The 19,565-nt window shown below is 42.8% G+C and overlaps 1 protein-coding gene across 9 annotated transcripts in view; it reads left to right on the forward strand.

Moving 5' to 3' along the window:
• The first annotated feature begins 3,004 nt into the window (after positions 1-3,004).
• The window catches only part of ESRP1 (epithelial splicing regulatory protein 1), a 57,929-nt gene continuing 41,368 nt past the window's right edge, over positions 3,005-19,565 (forward strand). For 8 of the 9 annotated variants that reach the window (XM_073892972.1, XM_073892976.1, XM_073892977.1 and 5 more), the window contains exons 1-4: positions 3,005-5,198; positions 5,712-5,840; positions 7,107-7,220; positions 10,513-10,627. In XM_073892972.1, coding sequence (XP_073749073.1) covers positions 5,067-5,198; positions 5,712-5,840; positions 7,107-7,220; positions 10,513-10,627 — 490 coding nt within the window. In that variant the 5' untranslated portion in view covers positions 3,005-5,066. The remainder of the gene's footprint in view (positions 5,199-5,711; positions 5,841-7,106; positions 7,221-10,512; positions 10,628-19,565) is intronic. The other variant, XM_073892973.1, reaches the window with a different exon arrangement.

Genomic DNA, 19,565 nt, shown 5'->3' on the forward strand with positions numbered 1-19,565 from the left:
TATTAAAGAGGGCACGTATTGAATGAAGCACTGGGTGTTATATGCAAACAATGAATCATGGAACACTACATCAAAAACTAATGATGTAATGTATGGTAATTAACATAACATAATAAAATAAAATTTAAAAAAATAAAGGCACATACTGTGACAAAAAAATGGGGAACTGCATTACAAGCTATAAGAAAATGACACAGAGCAGTGCCTGGGTGCTCTGTTGGTTAGGCGTCTGAATCTTGGTTTCAGCTGAGGTCATGATCTCACCGTTGTGAGATCAAGCCTCATTTTGGGCTCCACACTTGGCACGGAGTCTGCTTCAGATTCTCTCTTCCTCTCCCTCTGCTTCTCACCCCACTTGTGCACGCTCTCTCTCTAAAACAAACAAACAAATAAATATCTTTAAAAAAAAAAGAATGACATAGAGATACCACTGTGTCAATGGTCACTGACCATGGTAGAGACATTTGAATTTTATCCAGTTCAAGAGCTGCTCTTTAAAAGTGATAAAAAGAAAAGGGTCCAAGGAGTGTAACGAAGATAATTTAAAGTAGAAAAGATTCACAATGAAAGCTTCAAAAGCTTGCAGTAATTTAGTCTAGGAAAGTTATTTAAGAACAACCTTAAAGGATTTAAGAGGATTGTTAAACAAAAAATGTGATCACCTTTATTTCCTTCTTCTTTCACCAAGGAAAAGACAAAGAAAATGGATTCATTCTATAGGAAGAAGGTTTAGGTTAGCATAGAAAGTCATCAGACAGAACCTTGTTAAACACCAAATGGTGGTGGTAGCAAATGTCCTCTAAAATTTTTTTAAAAAGCTTTTAAAAATTGCAAAGAATAGAATAAAAAATTCCTTCACTCAGATTCACCAATGTTAACATTTTGCCACATCTGGTTTATCATTTTCTCTCTCCTATATATATATATTTGTAATCGTTTGAGAGTAAAATTATATATAATTTTATCCCTAAATAGTGGGTATTTCCTTTTTTTAAGATTTTATTTATTTATTTGACAGGGAGAGACACAGCGAGAGAGGGAACACAAGCAGGGGGAGAGAGCGAGGGAGAAGCAGGCTTCCCATCAAGCAGGGAGACCGATGTCGGGCTCAATCCCAGGACCCTGGGATCATGACCTGAGCTGAAGGCAGATGCTTAACGACTGAGCCACCCAGGCACCCCAAAAGTGGGTATTTCCTAACACAAAGGATATTCTCCTGCCAAACCACAGTAATATAAAAATCAGGCAATTAACACTGATACAACACTATTTTTTTAAAGATTTTATTTATTTGAGAGAGAGAGAGCATGAGAGGGGGGCGGGTCAGAGGGAGAAGCAGACTCCCCGCTGAGCGGGGAGCCCGATGTGGGACTCGATCCTGGGACTCCAGGATCATGACCTGAGCTGAAGGCAGTCGCTTAACCAACTGAGCCACCCAGGCGCCCTGATACAATACTATTATTTAATCTACAAACCCTACTCAAAATTTTCCTATTATCTCAATTATGTCCATTTTTTTTTTAGTATTTTATTTATTTATTTGAGAGAGAGAGACAGGGCACGAGGGATGTGAGGGGCAGAGGGAGAAGCAGACTGCCCACTGAGCAGGGAGTCCGATTAGAGGCTCCATCCCGGGGCTCTGCGATCATGACCTGAGCCGAAGGCAGACACTTTACCTACTGACCCACTCGGGAGCCCCTCAATAATGTCCATTAAAGGGAAAAAAAAAAAAGGTGCCGCGTCCGTGATCCATGCTGCATTTAGTGGTCATGTCTCATAAAGTCCTTTCATATAGAACAGTTCTTCAGTCTTTGTCCTTCATAATAACTTTAATATTTTCATGAATACAGGCAAGATATTGTGTAGCCTGTCTCACAATTGGGTTTCAGCTGCTAAACACATACACACACACCACAAAAACAGATTCTCATTTGTTTTGGGAGTTTTAAGTGTGGTCTTGAGTGAAGACCACAGGTAGAGTGATCCACCCTTCAAGGTCCCTCCCAGCCACCTCCTACTGATTATTCTTAGCATATTAAAATTATTCTAGATGGTGGGATAGACATTTTTGTATTCAGAACTGCAGTGTTGCATAGATTTCTTTTTTTCTCGGCATTCCTGCATTTTACAAGAGTTTAACTTATTTAGCAAAAGTAGGTTTGTCCGTCCTAGAATTAGCACCTACTCTTTTTAAACACTTGAGACTTAAATTACCTGTAGACTCCCATTTTCAGAATTTCTCCTTCTCAGTGATGAACTATGCCCTTGCTAGGAAACAAGAGCTGCAAAAATGGATGGGTGTTACTCATTAAAATCTTTCAACAAATATTTGTTGAGTGCCTAGTGTACATCCGGCTCTGTTCCAACCCTCGGAATACATTAGAGGAAAAACAAAACAAAATCCCTGGCCTTGTAACCTAGTTGTACAAATTCAAATTTAAATTAAAAACAGGAGAACCCAGGGATCGGACTTCTTAAACAGGAAGAAGACAAGTCTCTGAAAAGGAGCAGCTCTGAGATTCGATTCTAATATGGATAGCGCCGCGGAATCCCTGACAAAGGCGCCGATAATAAAGTTCTCGCTTTATCCAAACGCGCTACACAAATGATTAATCCGAATACCAGAGGCCACAGAGGACCGGCGGGGCAGGACTTCCTTGAGCGGTCGTAACCACTTTCTCGGCCACTGTCGGCCGCCCGGCCTTGGCCCTCCTCGAGGTGGTCGCACGCGCTCGGGCCCGCCGGGCGTGGGCCACCACGCACCGAGTCCCGCATCCCCGCCAGGCAGGGCCAAGCACCTGGGAACCGCGCACCGCGAACGCCCCGCGGGGAGGCGGCTCAGGGGAACCGGCTCCTCCGGGCGGCCTCGCCCACTGCAATGCAATCTGGGTGGTTTTTCCAGGTCCCTCCCTGCCTCGCTCCGCACCCAGTCCCTGCCCCCGCGGCACCTGCGGGCCGGGGGAGCTCTGCACGGGGACCGGGGGTGGGGGGCGAGGCGGCCGCCGCAAGCCAGCGGAGGACTGCGGGGGCCCCGTTTCCACCCGGCATCCTGAAGTCCAGACGAGGAAAGCACGCGCCGCTGGAACTCGAGCTGCGTACGAGGACGGTACCGAGCACCCTCGTGGTACCTTGAAGCGCTGCCTGGCCCCGGCGGAGCCCAGCCTCCGCCCGCTCTCCCGGGACGCGAGCTGCTACCTGGGCCACCGGCGGCAGCGCCTCCGCCCGCACGGACCTGCCAGGAAGCGCAGCGGCTCGGCCCTGGGCTCCTCAAACTCCACCCCGCCCCCGCCACTGGAATCCTCAGCCGCCCCCCACTTTGTCCGCTCTTCCTCCGCGATCTTCAGCCTCCCCAGACACGCATCCTGACAGGTTTTCAGATTTGTACCCGGAGTGGGTTACGGCAGTGCGTGGATGCTTGCCTGATTTCACACCATGAATATAAAGGATGGATACCTGGGGCCCAACTAGTAATACTTCAGACGGATTTCGGTTTCCAAGAGTAGATTACGTTTGAAACCTAAAACTCGAGGAAACGTCACTTCTGGCGCTTTTCTCTCACGTGTCAAAAGGCCCCACCACATTACCTTCCGACCTGGAGGCCGGGTGGTAATGGTGGGCGCCTAAGCCTCTGTGCAGAGCTAGTTTAGCTAGAGGAGGGAGAATGCTCGCAAGGTTGGCCAAATCGACACCTAACTATAAAGGCAAAGGTATGAGTAGGGGGCGTGGGCTCTGAGCGGGGAACTGAGGAAAAAATTTGCTTTGGCCTGATTTAGGAAAACAGTGTATACGTTTTCTTTAGAGCCCAGGGCAAACCAAAGAAAGTGGGCCCAGCCATGGAGAAGGTTCTGGGCTCCAACTAGCAGCCAGGACCGAACAAGACATAGCAATTAAGGGAGTAGTTAAGAGACAAGGAAGTGGGGTCCATTGTGCCTAAATTTCCTCGAGGGGGCCTCTTGCTGCGTAGCGCGCTGCATCTGCGTCTTTGGGCGAAGCTTGGTGGCTGAGTGTGATCCCCCGGCGTCTGGCTGTCTGCAGAAGGTGGGCAGCGTCCCGGGGTTTAGAGCAGCGTGTGCCTGGGTTCCGGCCCGGAGCGGGGTAGGTCCCACGGGGTTTCGCCTACAGTTTGCACTTGAAGGTGTGTTGGGCTCGGGAGCGGTTTTTCCGGTGTTTGGCAACTGCCCCGGCCACCTCCCGGCTACCGTTGGCCGGCACCTCCCTCCGCGGGTCGCCCTCTCGGGGCGCCGCGCCCTGAGAAGCTCCGCACCCAGGGCTTCACCTCTGGCCTCCTTTTCGCTTCCCGGCGCCAGGCCTTTTCCCTTGACCCTTTAAAAGAACCTGCGGCGTCGCTCCCCCCAGTCGGCATTTTTCCATGCCCCCCATCCCTCTCCGTTACCTTCAAAGAAGAGGTGACTTTCTCCCACCCCCCACAAGAGACTCCGGCACTCTCCTCCGCGCCTTTCACCCCTCACCCCTTTCCCGTCTGGCCTGGGCTACCCTTGAGGTGGCAACCGCCTCTTCCCCGCCCCTCACGTCTCCCCCTCCTTCTTTCTCGCCCTCTCCTCTCCATTCATCCACCCATTGTCTCCCGCCCCCTCCTTCCCTTTCCCCAGGCGGCCTCCTCCCCCACCGCTGCCACGTCGTGGTTTGAAGGAGCCAATGGGCCGGCGCCGCCAGGTGTCTCTTACCTGCACCACGTGGGGGAGGGGGAAGGGGCGGGCAGGTAGAGCCACATCCCAAAACAGAAAAGCTTTCAGCCATTGCGCGCTCCACCCGGGGTGCAGCCCTGCTCCTGGCTTTTTGCATAGACGCACCGGCAATTGAATAGAAAAAGGGCAGGCCTCCTGCGCCCTCCTTCCCACCCCCCTTCCTGCCCAGGGTGTGGAGCACCGGCCAGGTGTGGGCTTGGGTGGTTGGTTACCGCCTTTTGCACCAGCCGCGGAGAGAAGGGGGGGGTGGGCGCTCTTTCTTTTTCTCTTAGAAGAGGTTTCAGCACAGGTTTTCTCGTCCTCACTTCCACCCCACTTCACCGCCTCCCAACCCCCCTCTCCCCCTCCCCACCTATCATCATGACGGCGTCTCCGGATTACTTGGTGGTTCTTTTTGGGATCACTGCTGGGGCCACCGGGGCCAAGCTGGGCTCGGATGAGAAGGAGCTGATCCTGCTGTTATGGAAAGTCGTGGATCTGGCCAACAAGAAGGTATTTCTCCAGGTTTCTGTCCAAATGATAGGAATGGGGCAAGAAGTTTGTTGTAGAAGTTTGGGGAGTTGGTAAACAAGTGTTCTTGTTTGGCCACTTATGAGGTTGGACCCGAGGCCTACAGAATCCAGAGTAAAACCGAACGTTTTGGCCAACACTTTGGAACCGTTTCACTAATCCGCAATCTGGCTCAGGTGGGGAGGCCGGGCGCAGCCGAGCCGGGTTCTCTGCCCGTCGGGGGACGCCCCGCGGAGCCGGGGTGGGATCCCTGGGGCCCGGGTTCCCACTTCCAGGGCCTTTCCGACCTGATCCGGGTGGGGGTGGGGCCGGAGGCAGGGCCGTGCCGACCTCTCTGCCACTGGAGCCGCTCGCGACAAGTGAGCTTTGATTCTGCGCCCAGACCCCACGAGAGGCGCCGGCCGCCCGGGCCGGGGAGCGAGGGAGGAGGGTGAATATGGAGGCTTCCAAATTGAGGAAGGGGAAAACTGACCCCAGCTTCTTTCCCCTCCGGAGGTGGGACAGTTGCATGAAGTACTAGTTAGACCGGATCAGCTGGAGCTGACGGAGGATTGTAAAGAAGAAACTAAGATCGACGCGGAAAGTCTGTCCTCCGCGCCACAGCTGGACCAAGCCCTCCGACAGGTGACAGCCCTGGGCCACGCCGCCCACCCTTATCCAAGCCGCGCTGGCGTCTCCCCCCCCCCCCCCAAGGCAGCCATACCAGGTCCCACGCCCTCGCTGGCGGGTCCACGCGCATCCCCCGGCAGGGTGGCGAGACGCCCGGCTGCGTGGGTGGAAACCCGGCCCGGAGGCCCGGGTGGACTTTGGGAGGAGGTCGCTGCTCCTCCAAGCCTCCCAGCCCCTAGGCTCGTGGGCCAAAAGTCGCTAGTTTTCGAGATATTCCTGGAGCCTCGGAATCAGCCGGGCTTTACCAACTGAATGATGAGAGGAGTTTGAATCCTAGCGCCCCAATCCCCAGGTCCAGACCCCAGACGCGCCTGTTCTCTGCAGGGGTTTGGTTGGGTCTGTGGCTCAGCCCTAGGACAGAGGGCGCTGTGGCTGTGGTGTAGAGGAGCGGGTGGTCCCCGCGCGGCGTGCTAGAGGTGGCCCCGGTGTTGTGGGAATCTGAGGGTGCCTGCTCGGTTTCAGGCTTCCGGACTCCGACAGGCTCGGTTCTGGTTGCCTTACTACTTCTTCAGTGGCCTTGGTCCTAGCGCAGGGGAGGGTTTGCAGGCCGGAGCATGTAGGGCTGCTCGTTGGGTCACTGAGACTGGTGGAATCCCCTTAATGGAATTGAGGTGACCCAAAAACCGCCTGCTTCGTGGTTCTGTTGGGTACTGGATCAGGGATAGGGCGGGGCGCTACACACCTGTGCACGGGTGAGGGTCAGATCTCTCACGGCCCCTGCCCTAGTACACAAGGTGGGAATTAATAGGGGTAAGTTATCATCTTGGGGTTCTGTACCAGGAAACGTGTTGCCAGACCTTCCAGAGGTCCTTATACCCATTAACCACATTTGTTTATCACAAACTGGCATCTTTCTTAATCTCGGAACATCCAAACAAAACAAAGTAACACCAGGGAATGATGTAATCTGAAGGCAACCTGCTGATGAAACAAGACCCGACTTAAAAGTCTTGAATGTGGATTTATTGCAAAAATAGAAGGAGGGAATGGAAGGAAGAATGTATATACTAAATTCACCTGTCTGAAATGTGGGTTGATTGGAAAGCTTTCCTATCTAAAGGAATCTAGATAGTTTGTGGGAATGAAGCCTTTCTAACATTGCCCCAGCACTGGTGTCCCCTTATATGGCAGTGTGGTTTTCCTTGGTTATCAACACGTGGGGCCACTTTGCCTAGAGTTTGGAAATCCTGCATCAGTTGCATCCCTGTGTCTTGTTTTCAGTTTAACCAGTCAGTAAGCAATGAACTGAATATTGGGGTCGGAACCTCCTTCTGTCTCTGTACTGATGGGCAGCTGCATGTCAGGCAAATCCTGCATCCTGAGGCTTCCAAAAAGGTAAGAGTGCTGGCTTCTCAGAGAATGATTAGACCTTTGGGGGTCACTGGAAGCTGCTTTTTTTTTTAATGGTTTATCCAAGTTTCTCCGTTTTAAAAAAAAAAATGCATGTTGGGAGTTACTGTTTGATGGCAGAATTTCAGCTTCAGAAGATGACAAAGGAATGGTGGTGATGGTTTCACAACAGTGAATGTATTTAATGCACTGAACTACACTTACATGTTAAAATGGTAAATACTGTGTTATGTGTATTTTACCACAAAAAACTCATGACCCTTCAATAGAGCTATTTGAGATGGCAGTAATTTTATAGATACTCTCTGGTGACTTAATGAAAGTTTCTCCTTTTGTTTATGTTAAGTTTTTGAGATGGTTGACATTCTCCCTTTTCCAAAGTATATGAGCTGAATTTTTGACTTTTAAATTAACAGCAAGTAGGCAAGAGAAAACGTTTACTTTAAAATTTTAAGACATTGTAACATTCTTATCTGTGTGGAGAATGCTTTATCTTAGAAAGGAAGGAGGAAAGAAAAAGATTGAATTAAACCTTTTTAATTGTAACCAATTTCATTTAAGAGCTTTGTACTGTGTAAAGACAGCCATATAACTAGTGAAACATTAATTGTAGCATACTGCACTTTGACTTAAAGAAAATGTTCAAAACTGATCAAATATTGTGTCAAAACAGTAGGTTCAGCCTCATCTTTTACCTTTGCTGGTCTTTCTGATATAGAAAAGAAAATAGAGTGAGAAAAATACAACCTGACCATAAATAATGTGATTTCTCTCCCTGGGAAGAATACTGAGGGGCTGAGGGAAAATGGATAGTGTAGAGGGCAGACCCAGTGTAGCCAATCATTGCTAATATAGTTGATCTTATCAACTTAATTAGTTTGAGCTGTAACTTTTTATTGTGGTAGGCAAATACTGAACTTGAAAAGATGAAGTAAAATATTTTTAAGGAAACTGGATGAGGCAAGTCTTCAAAGAAAGATTTAGACTGACATTTGATGTCATAAGTATAGTGGCTAATAGTGGCTAGTCAGTGCAGATTTTTCTTTTTATCTCACTAGGGAAGAAATGGAAAGGTACAAGTTATAATGACAGTTTCAAAAGTCTGAAAGAGAAATTCAAGTCCCTATATCTTAAGAGTTGAGAAAACCACTCCTTTTATAGCAACCTTAGTAATTATTCGATTAAAGGGGGGGTGTTTTTCATTAATTAGATGCTAGACCAATTGCTATACCCTCGATCCAGAAATAGATATATGAGGATATTTTTCTTCCCCTCAAACTCCTATGGAGAGGGATGAAACAATCCTTTCCCTATTGGGCTGAAGGAAAACAGCTGTTTTTATTTTATTTTATTTATTTATTAATTTATTTTTTTAAAGATTTTATTTATTTATTTGACAGAGAAAGACACAGCGATAGAGGGAACACAAGCAGGGGGAGTAGGAGAGGGAGAAGCAGGCTTCCCGCTGAGCAGGGAGCCCGATGTGGGGCTCAATCCCAGGACCCTGGGATCATGACCTGAGCCGAAGGCAGATGCTTAACGACTGAGCCACCCAGGTGCCCCACAGCTGTTTTATTTTAGATGGGCTGCTTTAAATGTGGGAAAACCTCCAGAGAATAATTGAGACATTTTCCTGAGTCATTTCTATTAGGATTTTGATAAACCTGAAACAATTAATTCAGTATCCTAAAACAAGAAACTAATTTAGTATTGTAAGGTAGTTCTATTCATTAAAAAAAGAAAATCATAAAACAAAATAATTTGCCATTCAGAAAACCATATTAAAGTGTTTTTCTCTAATATGAACATATTTGAAAATATTCTTCCAGGTGTTTGTAGAAAAATCTATTTTTATAAGGAGCATTCATATTATACACTTTTTAGCCTACTTTATAATTTAGGATAACATCTTTTAAGAATGAAATGTTCAGTATTTTATGTGGATACAGCTATTTAAACTAATCTTACTGTTGAACATGCAAGTTATTATCAACAGCTTTTAAATGAGCATTCTAGTAGGTAATCTTGAAGATTCACCATTTTCTTAGTAACTGTTTTGAAAACAGACCATGGTACAATGATATCTGTTTTATTTTTTTTTTAAGATTTTTTTTTTTTTTTTTTTTTTTTGTAATCCCTACACCCAGTGTGGGGCTGGAACTCACAACCCTGAGATCAAGATTCACATGCTTTAATGACTGAGCCAGCCAGGTGCCATGATATCTATTTTAAATATAGCAGGAGCAGAGCTGCATCTAATAGAATCCAGTTAGGAAATCTGGATAGAAAGATATATCATTGTATAAATGTTATAGGTTGCAAACATTAAAAAGTCTTTATTTCCTTGACTTTCTAATGTGTAAATGGGTAGAAATTCCCAGTGAGTAAAGAGAAACTATTTTGAGATTGTAAGAAAAATCTAAATTAAGTTTTAAAAAATCTTTGAAAGTTATTCACTGTGGGGTTCCCCCCTCCACTAGGGGAAACAAAAACATAATAGTATAATATTTGCCCAGACAATTGAACTAGCTTAATAACCACAAGAATGGTGCTAGTAGCTAAGAACAGCAGGTAACTGTTTCTCCTTTGCTCTTGAGATTTGTGGTCTCTCTTTCTCTTTCCTTCTTTCCTTCCTTCCTTCCTTCCTTCCTTCCTTCCTTCCTTCCTTCCTTCCTTCCTTCCTTCCTGTCTAATTTGAATTCTCAGGTATAGCCAGAATCTTGGTCAGGAAAACTAATGTGGGACTATAACTTGGCACAAAAATCATCCTTTTTAGGTAATCAGGAATTTACTATCTTATTACTCTGAATTCAGTACAGAAAATATGTATTATATGAAACCAGTATTTAAAAATACTGTTTTGTAACTGAATCCTATGTCGAGGTAGACACTGTAAACATAGGCCTCTTGATGAGAACTAAAAGAGCTAATATTGCTGCCTGAAAATACAGATGGTCTGAAATGATTATGGCTGAAAAGTGTGTAGTTTTATCAATCAGAAAATACATGACAGCCCAAATGTATTATAGCTTCAGAAGTGTTTTGAATGGAATGCATGATGGAACACAAATGTAATCTGTTACCTTAAAATAAGGTATTTTTTCCATGACACTTGTGTATAGGATATAATACTGTACTAGAAAATAAAGTCACTCTTTGATTAAAAATTTTAATTGTGGTAAAATATATTTCCATTTGATTCTTAGGTTTCTGATTATTAGAGAAGCATTGAACTAAGTTCATCTAGTTAACAGTGTCTACTTTTGTCCTTCCTCAGAATGTATTATTGCCTGAATGCTTCTATTCCTTTTTTGACCTTCGAAAAGAATTCAAGAAGTGTTGCCCTGGTTCACCTGATATTGATAAACTGGATGTTGCAGCAATGACAGAGTGTATCCTTTAACTGATTACCCAAGAATCATTTGAAAAGATAGCTCCAGATAAAATGGTAACTCAAAGTTTAAAATATTTTTTAAAAGATTTATTTATTTGGGGGGCACCTGGGTGGCTCAGATGGTTAAGTGTCTGCCTTCAGCCCAGGTCATGATCCTCAGGGTCCTGGGATCGAGTTCCCCATCTCTCCCTCTGCCTGCCACTCCCCCTGCTTGTACTCTCCCTCTCTCTCTCTCTCTGACAACTAAATAAAATCTTTAAAAAAAAAAAAAAAGATATATTTATTTGAGAGAGAGAGCATGCAAGCATGAGAGTGGGGGGAGGGGCAGAGGGAGAGAATCTTCAAGCAGACTCCCTACTGGGCAGAGAGCCCACACAAGGCTTGATCCCATGACCCATAAGATCATGAACTGAACCAAAACCAAGAGTTGGAGGCTCAACCAATTGAGCCACCCAGGCAGGCCTAAATTTTTTTAAAAAAATATTTATTTCTAATAAAAAGACATTTATTTATTTTAGAAAGCATGAGCCGGGGAAGGGGCAGAGAAAAAGGGCAAGAGAGGATCTCAAGCTGACTCCTCACTGAGTGCAGAGCCAGTTGTAGGGCTTAATCTAACGACCCTGAGATCATGACCTAAACCGAGATCAAGAGTCAGTCTATTAACTGACTGAGCCACCCAGGCACCCCACCCCTAAAATATTTTTAACTTTGTTAGTGTATGAATGAAATTGCCCTGTCCAAAATGTGTCTATTGTACTAGAAAGAACTAATAGTACAATTACAGGCATCTTTAAAAGTTACTTGTTTTTATTTATTTATTTTTTTATTATTATTTTTTTTAATAATTATTTTTTTTAAAGATTTTATTTATTTATTTGAGAGACAGAGAGAATGAGAGAGAAAGCACATGAGATGGGGGGAGGGTCAGAGGGAGAAGCAGACTCCCTGCTGAGCAGGGAGCCCGATGCGGGACTCGATCCAGGGACTCCAGGATCATGACCTGAGCCGAAGGCAGTCGCTTAACCAACTGAGCCACCCAGGCGCCCAAAAGTTACTTGTTTTTAAAGATTTTTATTTATTTGAGAGAAAGAGAGAGAGCACATGTGAGGGGGGAGGGTCAGAGGGAGAAGCAGACTTCCTGTTGAGCAGGGAACCCGTTGTGGGACTCAATCCTGGGACTCCAGGATCATGATCTGAGCCGAGGGCAGTCGCTAAGCCAACAGCCACCCAGGCGCCCTTTAAAAGTAGTTATATGATTTACTGAATTTGAATACTGATTTAGTTAGATGGATTTAGAGTTGAACTTTTATGATTTGAGCACATCTAAAATAGAATTCAAGTTCACATGGGAGTGTCTGGATTTTTTTGGTTAATAAAGAATGTGAAGACTACCTTCTTTGATATTGATTCTTTTCTTGATTATCTTGGTTTTAGGACCTTGACATCTTTTGAATGGATAAGAATTTTTTTTAAGTAGTGGGTATTTCCTCTTTACAAACATTCCTTTTTCTTTTTTTAAAGATTTTATTTATCTGACAGAGTGTGTGTTTAAAAGAGGGCACAAGCGGGGGGGGGGGTGGGGGGGAGGGTTAGAAAAGCCAACTCCCTGCTGAGCAGGGAGCCCGATGCGGGCAGCACTCGATCCCAGGACCCTGAGATCATGACCTGAGCCAAAGGCAGACACTTAACTAACTAAGCCACCCAGATACCCCTTTACAAACATTTCATTGGTACCCCTTTTAATGGTGATTATAATAAGTCATCTTTTGAGATGATAAAATGAGGTTAGGACTTTACCCCCAAATTCTTTCATTACCAAGATTGTATATTTGATGCACTGTGTATTGTAAAAGTAAATTTTATCATCACAAGTCTTGTAGTCATGACTGACCCAACACTTTCATCCAGTAAGTCTTTAAAGTGCTAACTAATGAGTAGTCATGTGCTAACATCAGATGTGAAATTGAGTAACAAGTTGGGCAACTCATCTAAAGCCACTATGAGAACCAACTTGAAGTCGGATTTAAGTTACTTTCAGGAACTTGTGGGTTATAGATGTTTATTCTTAAACTTTCTCATTCTTTTCAGGAGCTAAAGTCTGATTCTTGTTTTATTTCAAAACATCTTTTCCTGATTGGAAAATGTTTGCACGTTTTTCCTAACCCCTTGTACCCATTGTATCTGCCTTTTTTCTGGAAGTGGTTAGCTGGAAATTTGCTTTAGCATCACCACTAGTGCTGGGAGGGGAGGGGATGCAGTAAGCTCATTTTGAGGGAATTCTTTTTTTTTTTTTTATTTTTTATTTTATCCATTTATTTGACAGAGAGAGACATAGCAAGAGCAGGAACACAAGCAGGGGGAGTGGGAGAGGGAGAAGCAGTCTTCCCGCAGAGCAGGGAGCCCAATGTGGGACTCTATCCCAGGACCCTGGGATCATGACCTGAGCTGAAGGCAGACCCTTAACGACTGAGCCACCCAGGCGCCCTTGAGGGAATTCTTGTAAGAATTAAAAGGTTGGGACAGCAGAAGAATTCTTACTAATTGTTTTGTTGGTTTGAATGCAGTCTGCTAGGGCTACCGTAACAAATACTATTAGACTATGTGGCTTAAACAACAGAAATATTATTTGCTCACAGACCTGGAGTCTGGGAAGTCTAAGGTAGACAAAATAGAGAAACCTAGAAAAAGTAGATGGAGGTCTAATAAGTTATCTAATTTAGAAAAAGACAATTTTAGAACTATCTAATTTAGAAAAATAATATTAAGAACTGTTTATCTTTGACTATTCAGTATCCTCTTTTGGCAAAGACAATCTTCCCCTAGTAATTATAGGTCACATGCTAGTAAAAATTTCCTAGCTACAAGTAAGAGGTTGTTAATTTGGGTTTTTCAGTTTTCTCAATGTGTTGACAGTTCAGGGAAAACTTATTAGAAGTTCATCTGTTTTTTTTCTCGGTTTCTTCTTGAGACCTTCATGTATATAAAATTTGGGGTTATTAGTAAACATTTTCAGTGTGGTAGTCTGGACTTTTTACTTGCTCTGTGCTTCATTATCTACACACCAGTATATAGTACTTTTTAAAATAATATTTTATTTTAAAATAAAAAATTGAACTATCTGACATTTAAGTGAAGAGATACGATGCTTTGCCAATTATTTTTTGTCATTCACTTTAATCCTAGCTCTAAAATTATTTGTTGATGGTTCTTTTTTCAAGCACCATGAAGATGAAAATCAGAAATATTTGACTATAGTAAACAAATGAATTGTGAATAATGCTAACTTGGGCTCCATTTCAGACACATGACACTTGAAATATGAAGGAGCTCATGGCCATTTAGTAATGCATTCATTGGAAAAACTAGGGTATTTTCTATTTCTTAAATATCTTAATTCCTTTCTACTTTATTTAGGCTTACATTGGAAGAGTCTTAGATTTATAGTTTTATTCCCAATTAGAAAATAGAATTTTGATCTTAACTGTTCTTATTAATGTTCTATCTGCATATTTCTTTCCCACTTAATAGGTAAGAAATCTTAAGCTTTCCTGACAGTGGTTTTTTTTTACATTGCAGCTGTGATTAATTATTTTATGACTCCTATTCAAAAGAAACATTATTGCCTTGACTGGGCCACCAAAGTCCCCAGGTCAAAAACAATCATACCAAATTTGACTATGCACTTGTCCTTACTTGTCCTTATCTATGCAGAGGATTTCCATAATGTCTGGACTGAAGAGTTGTATTCTTTAAGATCACTAACTATTTACCTTTCTCATATGGGAATGACACTGAATTTGGAAATCTAAAGATGGTCATTACACATCCTTGATGGTTTTGCCAAGTAGATGGGGAGTCAGTTGCTCCTGAGGGATTACCTGTCCAACCAGGTAAACCAGGGGAGGGAGAGGCTCTTGCCAACCCTTGGAAAGGAACAAGTAAAATATACAGCTTCCCTTTCCTGGGAAAGTTACTTGTCTTCTCTAAGCCTCACTTTTATCTCAGGTATTCCCAAATGAAAGCTTTGTAAACCACCAGGAGCTGTGTAAATGAAAAAGTAGGACTACTTTGATAAAATAAAGGGTTTAGGAATTTCTTGAATGCAGTGCTGGTCCTTATTTTAGCCCTTACTTCCTTGTGTTGGTTCTGAGACCACTTCTGGTATTAGTGTTGGACCTCTCTGAGTTGTTCAAGTTGCAGTTTTGTCACCTGCCTTTTAAAATTTGTAGTCTCAGGAGAGAGGACCTCATTTAGCAGGTGAAATGTGGGTAGCATTTTGTAAGCTTTTTATTTAATCAGGAGAGGTGGTAAAGGTGTGAAAATAGGAATTGAGGCCTCTGATTTTTTGGGGGGATTATCTTAGATAATTTCAGGAAATTAATACTAGTTTTCTCCCGTGAGAAAGACGTTTCAATTATGGGACTGTTTGTATAAATGACTTTTATCCATTTTAAAAAAAGAGCAACCCTATTTTTCCCCCATGGTGGATGGAATTACTTCTTCCTGGTTTCTTAACCTATGTTTTCTTTCTTATTCATGAACTAATTTATTCTCATTAATGAAGACCTCTTCCATTGTGTTTATTTTACTTTACCAAGCCTTTAATGAGAACTTTTTAGTAACGTCTGGCCTTGTAAGGAGAGCAGGTAAAAGAAAGCTTGTGAGTTAAGTGCTTACCATGTATGCCACTACCAGCCTCCTCACAACCAGTGGAGTGTCACCCCCTTTTTACAGCTGGGGAAACTGAGACTTAGAGGTTTTAGCTAGAAGTGCCGGGACTTGAGCCAGAGTCACTCTGATGTAAAAATCGTGCTCCTTAACTAGGGGGTAATATTCTAGAATTTATAAAGCTCATTTGAGGGTGGGGTTGGCTATTTAAATAGATGATGTCCCTTCTAGGTTTATGTTCTGTGTTTCCTGAGCACATACTGAACTGTAGCAAGAAAGAGGAGTTAATTTTGTAAAACTTCTATCCAGTTGCATCCATATGTGCTGTTTATTATTAGCAAATACCATTTCACTAGCGCAGTTTTCCACTGTCAGGATGAAAAAAAAAATCATTGAACCACTTTTGTCTCCCCATTCAAGGGTTAGTAGGGGTGTATGTGTGTCTGTTTGTCTCACCTCTTCTTCATGGGGTGAAGGATTTCTGTGTGTGCATGTGCTAATACAGTAACATTGGCCTATTTTTCCCATATATTAAAGATGGAGATGGGCGCCTGGGTGGCTCATTCAGTTAAGCATCTGCCTTCAGCTCAGGTCGTGATCCCAGGGTCCTGGGATCGAGCCCCGCATTGGGCTCCCTGCTCTGCAGGAGGCCTGCTTCTCCCTCTCCCACCCCCCCTGCTTATGTTCCCTCTCTCGTTGTGTGTCTCTGTCAAATAAATAAAATCTTAAAAAAAAAAACTATTTTACACTTAAAAAAATTTTTTTGACTTTGAGATTGAATATAGACCTTTTAAAACATCAAGTATGTGTTAGTACAGCTAATCTTCAAGGTTAATTTTGCTTCTCCATTTGTAAAATTGTGCGGTTAATTCTGCACTTCGTGCTTATTCTGATAAACTGAACTGGGCCTTTACAATTGCATAAACTTTCATTGCCCTGCTTAAAAAGGGGAGGGACGGCTGAATCCTCCTTGGTACCTTTCTGCGTATGAAAGGGATTTTAAATATCTTCAAGTGTACAGTTAAGCTAGGTTAGTAGTTGACCTTGTTAGCTGGAGGGGGGAAGAAATTATCTTTGGCATCATGTCGGCATGATATGAGCCAAATCCGCAAATACTCTGGTTTGTGGTCTATAATAAGTGACTAGAAATACTTTTTTCTTGGCCAGCACTCAGAGTTATGTTAATTTTGTGTGGCTTAATTATAAAATAATTTACTTTTAAAATGTGAGATTGGGCATTTCAGGTTAATTTTTTGGTTTGTTTTAGAAGGCCTTAGGAGGCTTGTTTTCATAGAGTCTCCCTTTCTTAATTTGTTTATCCCGCGTGAGTGTGTTTTTCTAAAGTAAAAATGTTCATTCTTTTGTTTCTTTTCTATTTTATTTCTTTGAGGGTATAATTGAGTTGTCAGTTCTGTGTTTTGTTAAAATAGTATCTCCTGAAGTAATATTTGTTAGGATGGGTCTTACTGTTTTCCCTCTGGGAAGGAGTAAGCCCTCTTGGAATAGAGTTAAAACTGTGGTTTTAGATTCCCCCCCCTCCCCCCAGCATTTTATTACTGGTATGAAAAAGTTTTTATTGCCTTGACTCCTAGTTATATTTTATAGTAGCATTCTTGATTTGCTTCTTTCAGAGCTCACTTTAAAATATAGAAGGTTATTTATAGAACCTATTTTTTTAAATTATGCAACTCATTTAAGGGTAATTTATCACTTCTTTCCTTCACATAATTGTAGGAAATTCAATTCTTCGGGTACTAATTCAACTTTTCTCTTTCCATATTCTGTTGGCTATTCCTTTGTTCATTAGCATAGGCATTTTATTGTAATATGTCTGGCCATTAAGCCATTGTGTTTTAAAAGAGCAGAGTAGAAGGGGAGGAAACAGACTTGTCTTCTGAAGGATCTATGGCAGGGAAAAATGGCTTGATTAGAATTTTTAATTGGGATGCTGTTATAATGTAGCTTAAACTTAATCATTCCACAATGTATTTGTTTTATATATGTGATTCTCCTAGTATAAACTAAAAATTTAGTTTGAAAAATGTTACAAGCGAAAATTGATAACCAAATGTGTCCATTTTTAGGCAGTCAGAAAAGGTGACTTTTTTGACTGGATGAGCTAGTAGTGGTGAGCTTTGCTTAAAGGTGGTTTTTTATTTTGCTTTTTGAGATGGTGAGCTAATATTGATGGACTTTGTAAAATGTTGCTCTCTGAATTTCACCTTCAGCTAGTATAAGTTTGGGTTGAATCCTGAAATCCGTTTCACTGAAGGTAGCACTAAGGAAAACGTTCCTCCTATTCAAATAAAAGCAAAGTCTGGACTTCTGTGAGCTTGGTATAAATGTTGCGCTCTGCTCAATTGTAGCCTGAAATGTTAGTGTTCCCACCATGTCTGGCTTTACCCTTTCTCATTTCCTCATGGCATTTCTCATTGTAAAGCTGGCTAAGCCTGTTCTTGCTGTTGTGGCCGCCTCGAGGGCAGAATGAGTAAGTTGCATGATGAGCCATAAATCAGGAGGCATAGGCTCATCTTTCCTTTCCTCAAGATCAGACGTGCAGCAAGTCATTCAATATATAATTATAAATTGATACGGGAAAGAATTGGTACTAAAACTTTTTTTTTTTACCCTCCTTTATTTGTTATTTATGTTAAATTCTGGTAAGGATTAAGAATTGAACGAGCCTTCTGAAGAGAGGGTGTGTGTGTGTGTGTGTGTGTGTGTGTGTGTGTGTAAGTTTTGGTTTTGGTTTGGGCATGCAGGAGGTTGGGTGACTTTTAAAAGTTGTCAGGAGCTTAGAACTGCTGATCCTTGGTGTGTGATGTCTTGAAGGGAAACATGTTGAAACGTGTCATGTGGAACCAAGTTAGCCAAATGTCTAGAACATATTCCTACTTTAAAAGCAGAATTCAGTAAATAATTCCTCATCTACTAATCTATGTCTACCCAGACAGGATACTTTACATTTTTACTTTCGATCTTTATCACTCAGCTTTTATATATACATTTAGAAATCTTCTCATAAAGTATTCTCAAAATGAAGTAAGCAAAGCTTCTTATCTTGGTGCAGTAAATTATGTACACACAGTCAAATCAGAGCTGTATTGTGATTCCAGCTCTTTCCTACCAGCCAGGAGACTGGGTGAGTTATAGAACTTCTCTAAATCCTAGTTTCTTCATCCATTTGGTTTTACCATTATCTACCTGATAGGGCTACGGTGAAAATTGGAGGAAACAGATGGTGTTTGGCATGAAATGGTATTTAATGCCATCATTTATGTCAGTAGATTCTGACAAATGATAGGTGCTGGTAGAGGGATCGAGATCAGAGGAAGGTAGGGACCTGTGCTCAGGAAATGGATAGTACAGTTGAGGAGAGAGTAATATTTTATAGGAATAGTAATATCTAATCAACTCTTAAATTGATGGTTGCAGCCTAGAGCAGTAGAGAAGGTATTGGTGCTGGGTAGGAGTTACCTATGGTCTCATTTGGTGAAGGGATTAGGAAGATGAGAAGACTTCAAAGAGGAATTACCTGAGCAAAGGTGAGAAGGCTCAGTACCTCTTATTTATAGAGAAGATTAAACAGTGGTTTGAATGGAATATGTGCTCCCACTCCTATTCCTCCAAAGCTTAATTTCCCTCCAATACTCTGTTCGGGGACAGAATGTTGTGACGTGGTAAACATGCCTGTGGCATTCTGGTTTTGGCCATCTTCAAGCAATCTCTATTCCTTTAGACCAGAGGTCAGCAAACTTTCAGTAAAGGGCCAGGTGGTCAGTAGTTTAGATTTTTATAGACCACATATGGTCTCTGCTCATATTCTTCTTTTTTTAATCCTTTAAAAATATAAAATCCATTCTTTTTCTGGGCCACACAAAAACAGGCTAAGGATCAAGGGCTGACTAATGTGTTTTTCTGTCATTTCTGAAGGTAGGGGTTGTGTGTGTGTGTGTGTGTGTGTGTGTGTGTGTGTGTGTGTGTGTGTGTGTATGTATGTGTATGTGTATCTATTGATAGGTGTTTTGACACAGCACCGTTCTGGATTTCTAGGTTAGTGTTTGACCAATTTTCTTTTTTCTTTTTTTTTTTTTTTTAAGATTTTTATTTATTTATTTGAGAGAGAGCGAGAGTGCAAGAGAGAGGGGAGGGTCAGAGGGAGAAGCAGATCCCCGCGGAGCAGGAAGCCCAATGTGGGACTCGATCCCGGGACTCCAGGACCATGACCTGAGCTGAAGGCAGTCGCTTAACCAACTGAGCCACCCAGG

Source organism: Callorhinus ursinus, unplaced genomic scaffold (genome assembly GCF_003265705.2).
Source record: "Callorhinus ursinus isolate GAN/ISIS: 27379988/994484 unplaced genomic scaffold, GSC_fseal_2.0 scaffold5, whole genome shotgun sequence".
NCBI lineage: Eukaryota > Metazoa > Chordata > Mammalia > Carnivora > Otariidae > Callorhinus > Callorhinus ursinus.